The sequence below is a fragment of the Cottoperca gobio genome, chromosome 14 (assembly GCF_900634415.1).
Source record: "Cottoperca gobio chromosome 14, fCotGob3.1, whole genome shotgun sequence".
Taxonomy (NCBI): Eukaryota; Metazoa; Chordata; class Actinopteri; order Perciformes; family Bovichtidae; genus Cottoperca; species Cottoperca gobio.
The window spans coordinates 10173613-10189797 of NC_041368.1; the positions used below are offsets into that span (position 1 = coordinate 10173613).

Consider the following 16185-nt stretch of genomic DNA (forward strand, 5'->3'; position numbering starts at 1 on the left):
GGAAACACATGTGCAAGCCATTACAAAAGTCCTGCAATAAATACTGTGGTGAAACAGTGAGCTATTTCTTAAGCTATGATTTTATTGTATAGGGATGCATTATATTGTAAGGTGCACAAGTCAATCCCTTGTATGTATAGCGTGAGCAACAGAAGAAAAATAAAATTACAACTGACTTCACTCTTTTCCTCTTTGACTCAATCTAAAAAAAAAAGGCTACATTCTACACACAATCAATACTTTTTTCAATATTGTATTTTTTGCAGGGTACTGAACTGGTTTGCATTATATTGTTTATGGATTCTTGGTATTTGATCCCCATCTACTGTGCAAAGTTTCCACATACATTTAAAAAAAAGTAGTTTTTGTCTGTGTCATTACTTTGTTTTGGAAAGAACATTTTCTAATATAATAGTTGTTTTTAGCCTAAAAGTACAGAATAGACCATGCTTAAACAATTTTGTCACATCTCAGTTAATCAGCAAAGAAAACTCAGATAAGCTTGTTGTATCTCTCCTTGTTATTTCTCATGTATTTGGCTCATAAATAACTTTAGAAATAAATTTAGAATAGTCTTTTCTGGATGCACTCTCCGTGAGCACAGTAGCCTATGGAAACACCACAACATAGTGGAAACATACTGAAACATAACCTGTGTGTGTGAACAAAAAGTAAAACTATGATTGTGTTAATGAAACTAGCCATTATTTAAACAAAGTCAATTTTCTTGGTTGAGGATGTGAAGGACTTTGTGATCATGATAACAACCTTTCCCTTTGCTCCCGCTCTTAACTAAAGCTGCTCTCCGTCACCAGGTACTTTCTCTCTCTGGAATGTTTTTCACCCCTTCAAGTGCTCTTTCATGAAGGCCAGAGAGGTATTGAGAGGGCTTCAGGATTGTGGCGGATTAAAGATCGGTTAAATTAGTCCACCTCCTGCTAAGACGCTTCTTTTATTCTGCGGGTCAGCACCTCCCTCCCTGTTTACCCACATAAATTGGTCTCTCTCTGCTTTCTGTCTCTATCCTTTCTCTTACACATGGGTCCATCTGGTCTGTGAGAAAGAGGAGGGGAAAGGAATTTCATCAATAGCGTTACAATTTACTGAACATCTCTATTTTTTACAGCCTCATACATGTTCAGGTGCCATGCTTTAAGACTAAAATAAAAGGCTACAGTTACAGCCACAATGAGAACTTTTTACAGACCAAAAGTGACATCTGCTGGCTGAAAGAATGAACTCTTTACATGCACATTCAGACTTAACATCATTCTTTTAAGGCTAAACAACATTTCTGGTGTGGCAACACTGACTGAGACGTGTCCTCCAAACTATAAATACAATCAGGCAGTCAGGAAAAATAAGAAAGGTGGAGGGATTGCCGCTATCTTATCAGCGTCACTTGTATGTAATGACATTGACCTGGGTGAATTTACATAATTTGAATATCTTGCTATTGAGCTCAAAGCAGAACTATCTTTGCTCATCATCACATTGTACAGGCCACCAACATATTCAGCACTATTTCTACAGGAATTTCACTCACTAGATCACTAGATGTGAAAGAATAATCCTGCATGGAGACCTAAATATTCACGTAAATAAGAAGAATGATCCCAAGACTATTGAACTTGAAAAGTTACTAGACAGCTACGATCTAAAACAAAATATCAGTGAACCCACTCATCAGCATGGTAACACACTAGATTTAGTGATAACGACAAGGCTGGACATCGATAAGGTCTCAGTAATCGAATTACCAATATCTGACCATCACTGTATGTTTTTTGATGCTAACTTAATCTTAACAAAGACCAAAAGAGAGACGGTAGTCAAAAAAAGAATACTAGATGACACAGCAGAGGAAACATTCTCCAACATTATGAGATCATTTGAGCCATGCTCAGACAGCTCCTTAAATCTCATGGTTGAAAATCTAAACAACACCTTGTCATCTACCCTGGATATTGTTGCTCCATTAAAGGTAAAAGAAATACATTTCAGAGTGTGTGTATATTTAAAAAACCTGAGATCAAATAGACTGTTATACCACGGGAAAAAGAGGAAGTTTCTCTGATAAATGTGTATTGGAGGAAAAACTGGCTCTCGAAGGGAGTAAACCAGTTGAAAGGCCACAGGGCGTATTGTTGATCTCATGCTTTCAAAATATGGCTCTGACAGTTTAAAACATTTACAAGAATGGTGTGATGAATGTGATTTCCCGGCAGTAGGGTCGTTAAGTACGGCACAGATAGGGAAACTAGGCATGATTTCCAATGTTATTTTATACTATTTTAATTCTGCTATATTATATTATTTTAATTCTGCTATTTTATCTGCTATTTTATCAGCTATGTTATACTATTTTAATTCTGCTATTTTTATAATGGTACTTCAGACTCATTTACATCAACACTGTGATTATTGTACTGTAAATGCTCTTATTCTGTCCTTGTACTAATTGTTATGTTTTTGCTGTGAAGCACTTTGGACTGCAATTCTTGTATGAAAGCTGCTATACAAATAAAGCTTATTATTATTATTATTATTATTATTATTATTATTATTATTATTATTATTATAGACATCCCGGGCAAAACATAGTTTTTTCATGCACTGGTCAATTTTAAGAGTTTGAGCTATTACATTACATTACAGGTAATTTAGCCGCGACTTACAGTGAACTAACTACAGGGACAGTCTCCCTGGAGCAACTTGGGGTTGAGTATCTTGTTCAGGGGTACAATGGTGGCAGCCCTGGTTCTATAACATGTCTTTTTTCAAGCTTGTAAGAAAACATCCTAAATATACATTTAGGTGTTTATTGTACTAAACTTGTCTATTTGCATCTGTAGATTTTTCCTTAATTCACCAAAAGTTAGTATTAGATAATGCCTCGTATTTACATTTAAACATAGTAGAAAACTTGTAATACAAAAAACAATTGTCTTGATGTAAGTAATCAACTGGGCCATTATTATTATTATTATTATTATTATTATTATTATTATTATTATTATTATTATTATTATTATTATTTTATTTTTATTTTTAGTGGATGATGGTATGGAACTTTATAGCACTTACATGCACCAAACTTTCAAGTTTCATTCCTATCTGCAATCTGAAGGTTTTTACAGAGAGGTTTGTTCACATATCATTCATAGCCTGATTTATGTAACATTTTATTCCTAAAAAACATGGTGAAATTAGACTCTTTTTTTTAAATGGCTATTTACAGTATATTCTGTTGCAGTGATACAAATTCAAAATTCCCTCCGTAAATACCTTTGAGTCTAATATGTCAACAACATGAAACAACCATCTTTAACATGGCTTTATCTAATGTTCAGATTTCTATTCAGAAATGTATGCAAATTAGCACAAACTTAAAAAGATAAAGCTTCATTTGCATATTTAAGTATAACATTTCAGAACACTTGGAATACAAAACTAACTTTCTTAAGAAGTTTCATGGTGATATGATCGGATGCTGATGGGTATAAAATGTATTTTATCTTTCAGAATTGCTAGAAAATCTACAATCGGCAAGCCATACTAAATATAATACAAAACTTTGATTGATTTGATTTGTTACGGGATTTAAATTTGATATGTTTATGCTCCTAACATTTGTTTTTCATTTTATCAAAAGAGCAGAGAGATAATAACTATTCACTAAAATAGGACCGTGTGTCCTCTTGTGTTTATTGACAACAGACAACAGCATGCTTTAAAGTGGTCCTCATAAAATTCCCTTTATAGATGATGAATGCATGATTAAATTACTTATGTGCCCAGATTTACTTTTCATGGAGTTTTTAGCATTTTTTGTATTTTCAGATATTTATTTAAGTAAGTCATGAAGGGGTATTATGAGTTATATATTTTGTGAAAACATCTAGATATTTAACAGAACAATGTGTCATCATTTCTTACACTGGACTATCACTTCTCTGATTATTATTATTATTATTATTATTATGTGGTTAATGTCTTTTGATGATGATTCAGTATTTTTCAGACTTTACAGCTATTTGAAAAAATAATTCTCTATTGTAGCATGACTAAATGTACTTTGTAATTAATTGCTTTGTTTTTTCTTTTTGTTTTAATTAACATAGCCATGTCTTTTTATTTTATTGCTATTTGATTGTGTCTGTATTTATTGTAGGCCTAAGAAAATAAGGGTTCTCCCTCAATGTGTTTGCAGAGATTTTAAATAAAATAAAGAAATTACAAAATGAAAGAAATAATGATTTAAACCACATTTTAATTCTGACCAGATACAATGTATCAATCACTGCCATAAACTAAAGTAAATCACACAAAGAAAAAAACTTGCAAAAAATAGCACAACACAATTACTGTACTTGAATTCAAGACATTGGAAATGTCTTTTTTAAGCCAAAGGTGAAATAGTTTTTGAAGACATGTCTGAAGGTGTGATCTCTGAGGCCATATATGAGTGGGCTCAAACACTTAGGGAAAATGATAACACCTAAAAACAGAACATACTGAATATGCAGTGCCATAACAGGATTCATGTTCCACAGGCTGTTGGAGTTTATCATATTAAACAGAGTGGAGGCGAGACACAGGAACAGCTGAAGCAGATGCAACAGCACTGTTTTATAGGCCTTACGGGCGTTACGGGCAGTAGCAGTAGAAGAGGCTGACTTCACAGTGATCATGATGGCAATGAATGTGTAGATGATAATGATGCTCACTAATACAAATAACACAATGGTGAAGGTCTTGTTCATAGTTGAATAAATGCGTAGCTGTAAGAAGTGTCTGTGGCAGAACCCCGACACAGTGTAGCCTGAGTTCTCCAGACTGAAAAGCACCAAAAGCTGTATGAACGAGTCTAAAGAGGCCACTGCCCACATCACAGCAATGGCAACTCCTGTCAGCCTGGTGGTGACAATATTGGCATGCCTCAGTGGAAAACAAATGGCAACATACCTCTCCAAAGACATCACAGCGAGGTTGAGGGGTGATATTTTAAAAGTGAAAACTGCAAACAGTGTGATAATGATACAAACGTAGCTGATCATTCTGACCATGGTCACAGCAAAGATGTACAGCAACACAACCATTATCAGCTGCAGAGAGTCAGCGATGAGTAAATGACCAAACAGGATATATCGGGGGGACTCCAGGAGGACAGGCTTGCTCAACAAGGCAAACAGCATGACGGCGTTTACATAGAGAAAGAGAAGACATGGCAGCATAGACAGCACAGCTTTGATAGGTGTCTGAAACCGCATCAGCTGGGTTACTGCTGTGTCATTCATGTCCGCAGCTTCATGCAGCGTCTGTAAAAGGCACGGCACATAATCACATCTCACTGATCCTTAATCAACATTATGAACAGACCTGAATGTTGAAGCATGTTCAGGATCATTGTGTCAAATAACATCTGTGTGAAATAATCATGTTGAAGCCTGAAACAAAGCAACAATTTTGAGGGTGAAAATACAAGACAGCATCACAATAAATACAAATATTTCAGAAATAAGTTAAAGGTCTAATAAATGGATTTGTTGTATGTCTGGTACACATTACTTACATGTTACTGGTTTGGTCTGACTTCATTTGCAAATAGAGGTTCAATAAACAAATCTGAGGAATTAATCAGCCCATCATGTCCTTTTATTGAGTATCATTTGCATTGTTGTCAAGACAACATCTCTTATGTGACAGTTCAACAACCAGTTAGAGCTCTGCATTGTTTGTGTTTTTTTTCAAGGAGAGTTTGAGAAGCTGTGTGCTAATAAAGCAGTAAGTATTTACTTTTTTCCTTGTTTATATTAGCATAAGCATATTTGATCTGCTTTATTGTTATTTGGCAGTTTTCCACAATCCATAGAAATTCAATCGGGGTATTTCTAAATGGCCACTTGTAAATAATGACCACCTGCAGAGCTACTGCATAAACTAAAATGGAATTCAAACCATTATGTCCACGTATACTGCAGTATTTTAACTACAACATCATACAGCCTATTCAAATATGTGTAGGCTTACTACAACAGTGATAGTCAGTGAGCCACAGAAATAACAAATCAAATAACAGTGATGCCAATCTCGATTATTTAAAAATATGTTTACATATTAAGGACAGGAGGCACAATTTGAAACACAGATCTGCACCTGCTTTGCTTCAATTTCTCTAACAATATCTATAAAATGACCTTAACCCTTGAACTTTAGTTTTTTTTAATCCATCTTTTTCAAAGAGATTTGTACATGCCCACTCAGGTGGACAGCATGCACTTTTGTTTTCAACTGAAGAAATATGTATTTAACAAACAAATGAATTAAATTATATATAAAGATGTGCAAACTATAAAATAATATATGTAAAGAAAATGAAACCAAGATCTAAGACTTTTTCTATGTACACAAAAGGCCTATTTCTCTCAAATATTGTTCACAAATTTGTTTTAATCTGTGTTAGTGAGCACTTGTTAGTTTAATCACACAGCACAATGCCACAGATGTTGCAAGTTTTGAGGGAGCGTACAATTGGCATGCTGACTGCAGGAATGTCCAGCAGAGCACACCAGATACTGACTGGTTTTCTGACCCCACCTGTTCAGTGCCTAAATAGATGTCTCTTTTCAAGATAAAACTCCACATTTGTTTCAGCTCTATATCATCAATCTTGGCATTACATGGATGGTCTAAACTGTGAACTTAGTCAACCTCAGCTGGACAATAAGTGACCGTGAATGCCACGTTCACAATAAGAGGCCATTTGAACAACCGACTGATGTGCTAGTCTCAACTTTGTAGGAGGAAATTTTCTCCTTTTCAATAGTTCTGACATGTTCTTTCAAAATATGTGTCCAAAGATATTATTTTGTTGTCTATCTTTCCTTATTCCCAACATGATATCCAGAAACATATGCTAACATCACAGGTTGAGAATGTAATTGTTGACAGTGTCATAGAGGTATTGATCTGTGGCCCTTTAGATTATTTAAAGGCGTTTTCTTATCCACCCCTTAAATCCTGCACTTTTGTCCTATAGCTTCATCCCATACATTTTTATAAGACCTTGTGGAAAATGTTTATTAAGTACAGGATATTTGTTCGGCCCGAAATGATGCAACAGAATAACTTATTTACAGTTACATTTACATGTCAGCTTTGTTTACAGACTCACATCTCTTAACAATGTCTGTAATTCTTTGGAGGATCGTCATTAATGGCACATTAATAATTCAAATGTTTACATTGCACATAATGGCAGAATTTTCCAGTGTGTTGGTCCATGGAGGGACAATTAAAACATGTATTTCATTCCCGGGAGTCAATCAGGCGTACGAAGAAAACATGTCACCTTCGTCATAGTTTATGTTCAGCATCATTCTTTAAAGCAGAGGAGTGAACACTCGTGGTTATTAAATGTTCATTATAACATTGCTTTCTTTTACGAATAATAATCATAAAAGATATGTTCTCCACCAGTTCGACAACCCTTTGTTTTTTTAAATGCAACATTAATAATACAATTTTAATCTTCAACTACAACACTTTAATATTTTAGATTAAGGACAATTTACATTTATAACTTCAGTTATCTTGTAGCATGAAAGCTTTTTGTTAATCTGGCAAATTGTTTTCAACCTCCAGGCCTGAGTCTCTGATGCAGAAGAAAATGCCGTCACTATCTAGTCATTGACGAGTAGTTAAATATATATATAAATAAATATATATATATATATATATATAAATAAATATAAATATATATATATATATCTATATATCTCTGACAGTCACAGCAGAGAAGACGAGTAGTCAGATATCGCCTTAGACTGAAAACCAGCGTGTTTAATAACCGTTATCTGGATTTTACCATAAACAAAATCTGGGACTCAGTGACGATTGTGTTTTAACTTACTTTGTACAACGGGGACAAAGGGAAGTAAAGTATCGACCAGAGAAGTCTAAAAGTTGAACACAACTCTTACAACACTTTGAGCTGCAATTCTTGTATGAAAGGTGCTATACAAATAAAGCTTATTATTATTATTATTATTATTATTATTATTATGTGTATATTGTCGAATGAACAGGAATTCCAATGTTGACCTGATATCAGATGTTCATCACAAATTTGATGTAAAACAAACACCTGGATCTGCAAAAACAACTGACCCAGTAGATCTTCCACGGTGTCAGTCAGCTATGCCCACATTTTGTCCAATAAGAAGTGAAGTAAAGTAAACTCGAGTGTTAACTGGGCTTCATCTTTCACCTTGGCAACAAACGCAAAAGCTGTCAACACATAAAACGTGTGTGATTTTGGGAGTTACAATGTGTGTTATATTTGGGTGCTGTAAATGTGAAGAGTGTAAGGAGATGATCGAAAACTAGAATAAAAATACTTTTTCTAATCGTCAATTACATTTATCTACATGTCATGTTAAATAAACTACCAAAATTAAAATTATCATGATGTCTTTTTATTACACATACCAAATATACAAGCATGGGTGACATTTTGCTGCATCCATCTTTAATCATTGTTCGATTTCAAACATTATACACACTTTTTAACAATGATGCAATCACTCAAAATAAAACATTAAACAAGGAGAGCATTACTTAGAAAAAATATACTGTAAAAGAAAGGTACAATCAAATCCCAGTGTTTTAAAATAAAAATAAGGCAAAGCTGAAGAGCAAAGTATCTACAGAACAAAAACATAATAATAATAATAATAATAATAATAATATTCCTTAATTTGCTGTTCAATTGTTCGAGGATGTGGATGAATCTTGAAACATTTCTTCTATGGCTGCTGGCTATATTTAGACTGAAAACTGGAAATTAGCTGTGGAAAGATTACACAAAATCAGACGACGTGGATTTTCTTAAACAAAAATAATGTAATTGCTTCCCTATGTTCTGTAAAATCACGTGACTGTTCAACCATTTAATGCAATTTTTACTTTTATTTCTATAACATTTCAGTCTCCTATAATTCTTATTCTAAATTCTTATTATGTTACATATAATCAATATAGTGCAAACATTCTTTGGTAGAAGTTCACTTACCACAGGTATCCTTCCTTAAACTCAGTGAATTTGTGCCTGACCATAAATGTTGCAAGAGCATCTGCTACCTAGCAACAGATGACAGACAAAAAGAGGCAACCAATTGAATCAGCACCAAACAGGGACAGCTGAACATTCACACAAAGCCAGTCGTGTAAACTGAATCCAGAAGTGACACTACACACGACAACATCTCAAAGTGGGGATTAGGTTTGGAAAATCATCAAGCATCATACAGTCATTCAGACAATGTTGTTAAATATGTTCACCCCTTACTTTTTCAGGTGCGTCCTCATGGACAGCATGACCACACTGAGGGAGAACCTGCATCTGAAACTTCCCTGTGGGAAAACAGTGGTTGTTTTTCAGGTCTGTATATTCCACCGTATATGACAACAATCAATCGTGGAGGAAAATAAAATGGAAACTATGCAGAAAATCTCAATTTGTGGTCCTTACCTTGCATCTGTCCAATAGTAAGGTCTTTGTCAAGCCTGTCCACTCCTGTACAATGGATTAAGTCAGGGGTGAAATTGTGCAGTCAATGGCAAAACAGCTTGGAATAAAAATCATTTGTATTTATCCAAACTAGTTAGACTGCCTCGAATCCCAAAACTGACTATTTTTATGTACCAAATAACAAAGTGCGTTGACTGTGAGATCTAACCTGCGAGCAGAAGCAGTTTCGGCACAGGGCAGGTGAGGAAGAGGGAAGACAGGCCTCTGAACCAGCCCTCCCAATATTTTTCTGTCTTTGACAGCTCCACTCGCCAGGTGAAGATGCTTTCCTTTTTTATCTGTAGGGGCAGGGGGGGGGAATAAACCTTTTTTAGGTACGTTTCAACCTCTCACAAACATACACACACACACATGTATGTTACTAAGGAAAGACAAGTAATAAGAGATGGAACCTCTTGGTCATCCTCCTTCATCCTTTTCTTGTTGGATTCTTCCTCCACTTCTTCATCCTCTTCTATAATACCTTCAATGCTATTAGACACAGCTGGACTTCTGGTGGGTTCCTCACATCTGTGAATGTCAGAACAGAGCAAATTAACTTTCACTACATAAAACTTGCAGGACCTAACGTTCAGATGAGAAACAGAGCAGACATACTTTTTCACCTGGCCTCCCATTGACACTCGTGCTGACTCCATGTTTCGGATCTGGCCGCTCTTCACACTGAAAGCAAAGCAAAGGAAAAAGGAAAGTTTCAGACACTACACAAAGTAGTACCAGTAAGATGCCATGCAAGCTTGAAAATCCAATCTCTAAGAATGGTGGCCATTAAAACGGGACAATCAAAAAGGGGAAGGTTGTCCAAAACATGCCAAATGTTTTATCAAGGTTCCCATTTGTTTAAGAAAATGATGTTTACTTTATGACACTGTTAATACAATAACCACATTGCAGAAGAGTATCATTTTTGCCCAACCATACATCCAAGATGCAGCAGTATCACTAACTGTTTCATTACCTCCACTCAATGGCATTCTCCAGAGATTTAAATGTCTTAGGCCGACTTCTGAGGAAGTTCTGCATACTGTTCAAAGCATCCATTGCTGTACCTGAATGCATTTAAAAACAATTTGTCAATAATACACTGCAATAATTATATACTGAGCTCATTTGATTATGATTATGAACATTTATCATTAACATTTTCTGCTAATTAAAAGTAATAGTAAAACCAACCTGCTACTGGTCAACTAAGTCATAAATTGAAAAGTATGAAAAGAGTAAGCGCTTACCTTCTACAACATCAATGACACAGAGGCCGAGCAGGGATGGTACATGATTGGCTGCGGCTGTGTGAACTGCAATGGCTCCGCCCATGCTGTGTCCAATAATCATGATCGGAGGCGGGTTCTCTCCATAGAGCACCTCCACCACTTTGCCAATATCCCTTTTGAAAGAAAAAGCAAGGAAAAGATTATTACCTTGTTACATTACCATCACATGTGGCAGTGTTTCTCAACATACAGAAAACTCAAGACAGAGTGTATTTAACAATGAATATTTTTATTTTAAAGCACAGTCTTTAATCCAAATGTAAACAACCACAAGAACCCATCGAACTCTCAAATCCCTTTCTGTAGCCGTAGAGCTCAAAGCTGACTGTGTGCGCGACTCGATACTCATCTAGCTATCGACTCTCCCACAAGCCTGCAGGATCCTTGCCGCCTCCTCTGGCTTCCCCATATTTGTCTGTGCTAAGCTGTATAAAGTGCGTATGTGGTTCTCACAAAATCCAATGCCTGTCTTATCTGCGCACACGGCAACTTACTTGGCCATCGTGTCTGCAGAGAGATCGTCAGGATTTTTCACTTTGGAGTCGCCTGCAGGTGATGAGAGAGAAGCAGATTTCACCATTTGTTCCACCTAAGCAAATGAATATGTAAAGAATGACCTGCAAAATGATGTAGGGGGAGAGTTGGCTTCTAATCACAGGGGGGCAGGGATATGATCAAGATACTTAGGTACAGCAAATTCACTTCCTAAACATTTGTGGGTAACACTTTAATTGGATAGTCCGCCTATGAATAGTTGTGGAGTATTTGTGTGGAGATTCAACAATTCAACGGTTTCGCTTTGTGTGAAATTACGAACAAATAACGAACATACCAACATTTACTTAAACTACCCACTCAACCTATGCTATACAAATTAGCATAGCTTGAGTGGGCAGTTCAGACTCAACTAAAATATTCTGAGAATATGTAGGTATGTTCATGAATGGTCACATATACTTTCTAAATAATTTGTTAAACATCTACAGACGAAGCAAAAGTTAAATTGTTGAATCTCAACTAAAACTGTTGAAATGCTACAAATACTCTATAAACTATTTGTAGTCGAACTATACAAATACAGTGTTACCCTTTGCGGTACTGGAGCTGCAATTTGAACAGTAAAATTTAATATAGGACTTAAGTTATTTTATTTGATGACTCTATAACATTGCAATATTAAGCAAAACCTTCTTAACAAATAAAATTAATGTTAACGGTATTTTACATTATTACAGAATGCAAATGTGAGTTGAAGGTATTGGGATGCAGTGATCAACATTTTAAAACTTTTTTATTTAACTATAAATAAAAAACAGTACGTCTGTTACTAATTGTGTGTCCTGTGACATGTATCCTATGTCCTATATTTACCATGAGCTCGAAGGTCCATAGCCACCACCCTGCAGTTGATCCTGCTGCATATGACGGCCTGTAAAGACGCACACGGAAGCCATTTAAATCAAATAGTGTACAGCAAACACGCTCGTAAAAAAGCTCTGTACATGAGTGTGTATTTTAAACATATGATGTATCAGAGTTAGGAGGTCACAGAGTGTCTGTAGTAGTTATTATGCTCACAGTGAACACTGCCCAGGAGAGTGCAGAGTGGCCTCCTCCGTGGAGCAGAAGCAGCACAGGACCATGGGCACCACTGCAGTAAACTCTGAAAATGTTCAAGGTAGTCAAGGAAATGCAAACTAGAGTTAAAAAGTAAGTGATGCTGTTCAAAAGAGAATAAACATTCAATTGTATAAACTGCTCATCTTATATACTAAATTGAAGTTAGATTGCACACTGGTGTATAGAAATAGCTACATCTGAAATGACCTAGTTGGATTTGATTGCTCTGGGTGATTGCCACACCAAAGTTTCAATAATTCATGCTTAATTTTCTCTTGAGAAACACAAGCAGCAGTCAAGGATATATCTTTGCCATTTTCATTTTCCACCTCAACATCTTCAATGGTCTCAAAGTACTGACTCCAGGACAGGGGGGTGAAATCTCTCTTCCGTCCAGGTCTGAATAAGAAAAAAAAAAAAAAGGTAAAGCAAAATATAAACCACTCCCATATTGCCGCAGCATTATTAAAACACAGTGCAAGACATACATCTTTGCATGTCTTTCTGTAAAACGGACAAACTGGCTCTCTGCTCCACATGCTGCAACACTGAAGAGAAAAAATGGCCCATATAGTTTAAAGATAATGATGAGACAGGAATATTCTAATGTAATGCAAGCAATAAATTGTGCAATTAAATAAAAATATTGTTTAGAAAAACAAAACCCCTGCATGTCACTGTTCAGTTTTATTCCTTTTTAAATCATTACCTATTTACCTCAAACTTAAACTTAAGCAGCTATACATGTAGTTGAGTTTTCTAATGCTCTGGTTGCTGGCTATTTAACTGACTGGAAAACAGAGATTGTTTGAAGGGTAATCTTTTGGTTTTAGAAGTTGCATGTTGCTGCTGTGTCAGTTTTGAGCACACACCCAAGGAAGCTTAGATACTGTTTTATTCAAACCAAAAATATACATTATAGTCAAGGTACATCTCTACTAAAAGCAACAACTTGTTGATAAAACTACTGTAACACGGTGATGTGAAAAAGCAATATCAAGCCAGAAACTAGCCCTGACCTTCACCAAGTTACACAAGATGTGTAAATGCAAACTGAATGTGGCCCTGCAACTGGACCTGTTACTAATCTATTAATCTAGAAGACTATACTACCTGATATTAAGATTAATATCTTCAGGCTCAATCTTTACCCTGACATATCGAATATAATGTTAGTAAAGCTCAATGGATACAGCCAGAATGTGTTGAGTTTAACTTGAAAACATGTATAATGCTTTTGTTTTGGAAAGCTACGAGCTAAATGGCGTTTTATCTGCCACTGTTTGGTAAAAACTCTGGTAGCAACAGCTAGCTAGCTTAACTAGGTAACGCGATCAGTTCAGCTGTCCTGTCCTTTAATAAACTGCAAAGATACGGGTCCAATGTAACAGCACTTGATGTGATGGTGGATGATATATAAATGTAACGTTAGACAGCCAGCAAAGTTGACAGCATGGTATTAAGATTAAGTTAGCTAGCTCACCCCATTTTCATTTTGGAGCTGGACTGGAAACCTCCTGACATGGGAGGTCTGGAGGGTAACAGGTTTAAATGCAACTGTTTTTCCATGTTGTCGAAAGCCGGAGTCGGTCTCTGTCAGGAACTGTTCAATACGACCTTCCCTCTCTTTCGCAGCATATGCTTTTCTTCGACACCTGCACCGACGCTAGCCAGGCATTGGATAAATGTCAGCTAACGCTAGTTTCTCTGGCAAGCTAACGGTTAGCGCTCTTCTTCTACTGCTATGATTATTTTTGGGTCGGTCTCTTCTTCTACGATTTTCTGTTTTGGTAGTTTAGCAGGAAGCTTTGCAAGCATTACTGCCATCTACTGACAAATAAAATGTAGGCTTCCTGTTTGTCTCCCCTGAATTTTAATGTTGATTATTATTCTGTTTGTATTATTCTAATTATTATTCTTAGTATTTATAATTTATATTACATATTGATTATATTAATTTAGTATTTAAATTATAATATTTTTCTTGCTATTAGAAAAACTCAAATTCTCTGAGATCGAAGTTACATAATACAATTTCAAAATAATAATAAATATTATATTATTAAACACATGTGTTGTTGTTTTTACCTTCAATTGCCCTAATGTATCCAGGGAGCAAACAAAGACATTTTTATTCAGGAGTGTTAAACTAATGCAACGGTAAGAAGTTTGGGATTCAAACTTTAATCAGTGTCATAGACTGCAGCCAATCAGGGTCAGACATTCAAACTGTAACCGGTGTTAAACACAGCAGCCTCAGAAATGTAAAACAATTTGCATTAAGTGATCCAACAATAAACGAGCACAAAGGAACAAGTCTGAGACGCGTATCAGCAGCAGTGATGCAGATGTTAGCTCTGCAGGTGTTACTACTACTACGTGCAGCTCATCTGCTGCTGGTCCAACTCCCAACCAGAGCAGTAGTCTTTTAACATTAATTCAGATTAGTTTTATTCATGGTGTATCTTTGGAATAACATTAATGCTTTCGAGCAGTGACGGCTAAAAACACAATGTTAACTTTATCCAAACGCACTCGTCCTTTCAGCTTGTGCAGTTCGGCATGTGTCGTGCTGTAATGCAGCTCGAGAGCCTTTTTCATGACCGCAAGCGTGTCTGCACAAACTAGACACACTGGCCTTTTACTTCCACAAAGAAATAATCGTTTGTCCATTTCTCCTGGAACATTCCGCATCCACCTTTCTCTTTGTTACACTCGCCATGCTGCGTTCACTGATGTCAGTGACGTCTCGTTTAATATTGAAGTTTTTTGACATGACGTGACCACGTGATGACACGTTCTGCTCGTGTTGTGTTCAAGGACCCTGACCTTGGCCAGGAAAACCAGTCAATCGTCGGTTTTATTCTATATCTTTCTATATTTGGATTTTTTGCGTGTGTTTATGAATTACCTCGCGGACCGTACACACAAACGCCCCCCAAAGACACGTCAACGCCCCCCGTTGAGAACCCCTGATCAACCTTGTATTGTTTGCCCACTGAGGGTTGGGACAGTTTGTTCATAGTGGAAACAAATGTGTCATATTTCATTGGATATTTCACACTACAAATGTTTAACCTAATAGATATCATCATGACACTTCCCCTGTTGATTACTTACAGAGCATATTTTCAGAAGTTTTCTGTTTAATATGTGCTAATGTGCATTCATTTCCGGAACAGAAATCTGAACATTGAATAAAGCCAGGTTCTTAGGAGTATGAGCATTTTGTTGTTGTTGAGAAAGATACTGTATGTACTGTACTGTAAATCTCCATACATTTTGCAAGACACTGCAGGGGAATAGGGGAAACATTGTAACCAATAGATATTACCATGATATTACCGCACATGTAGAAATGTTCTGAAATCTACAGACTCAAAATGAACACCTAAATGTGTATGTTGGATGTTTTCTTCCCACTAATCTGAAGGAAGACATGCTATGGCAGCAAAACAGCGCAAACACAATTTTTCTGCCTGTAGTGTCTTTACAGAGAACTGCTTTTCTGTACTGGACTTGCACAAACTGTCTGAGGAGAGAAGTGAGAAAATTTAAGAAATACAAAATATAGATTTCACATTCCTTAAGCTGACGTTGATTTTTCAACAGATTCTGTCATTTTCTACATTAATATAAAGTAATGACATTACTAAAGAAAAGCAACAGCACATTTTAGGATGTTTGTTATAGCTT

At 36.1% G+C, this 16185-nt stretch overlaps 2 protein-coding genes across 2 annotated transcripts; both read right to left on the minus strand.

Moving 5' to 3' along the window:
* Positions 1 to 4307: 4307 nt before the first annotated feature.
* LOC115019186 (odorant receptor 131-2-like) lies at positions 4308 to 5298 on the minus strand. The gene has a single exon (XM_029448619.1). The coding sequence runs from the start codon at positions 5271 to 5273 to the stop codon at positions 4380 to 4382; it is 894 nt and encodes a 297-aa protein (XP_029304479.1). The 5' UTR covers positions 5274 to 5298; the 3' UTR covers positions 4308 to 4379.
* Positions 5299 to 8458: 3160 nt separating this feature from the next.
* ppme1 (protein phosphatase methylesterase 1) lies at positions 8459 to 14287 on the minus strand. The gene is made up of 14 exons (XM_029448149.1): positions 13973 to 14287; positions 12795 to 12888; positions 12448 to 12540; positions 12241 to 12298; positions 11364 to 11415; positions 10828 to 10982; positions 10554 to 10644; positions 10193 to 10258; positions 9988 to 10105; positions 9744 to 9873; positions 9536 to 9580; positions 9353 to 9417; positions 9077 to 9144; positions 8459 to 8852 (listed from the first exon to the last, which is right to left on the minus strand). Exons 1-14 carry the CDS (start codon positions 14056 to 14058, stop codon positions 8849 to 8851), a joined length of 1125 nt encoding a protein of 374 aa, XP_029304009.1. The 5' UTR covers positions 14059 to 14287; the 3' UTR covers positions 8459 to 8848.
* Between the last annotated feature and the right edge of the window lie 1898 nt (positions 14288 to 16185).

Coding starts and splice junctions, on each gene's coding strand:
- ppme1 (XM_029448149.1), bottom strand. CDS start 14,058: ATGGAAAAACAGTTGCATTTAAACCTGTTACCCTCCAGACCTCCCATG. Junction 10,645..10,827: donor TGTCATTGATGTTGTAGAAG/GTAAGCGCTTAC, acceptor AAATGCATTCAG/GTACAGCAATGGATGCTTTG. Junction 10,106..10,192: donor ATGGGAGGCCAGGTGAAAAA/GTATGTCTGCTC, acceptor TGACATTCACAG/ATGTGAGGAACCCACCAGAA.
- LOC115019186 (XM_029448619.1), bottom strand. CDS start 5,273: ATGCGGTTTCAGACACCTATCAAAGCTGTGCTGTCTATGCTGCCATGT.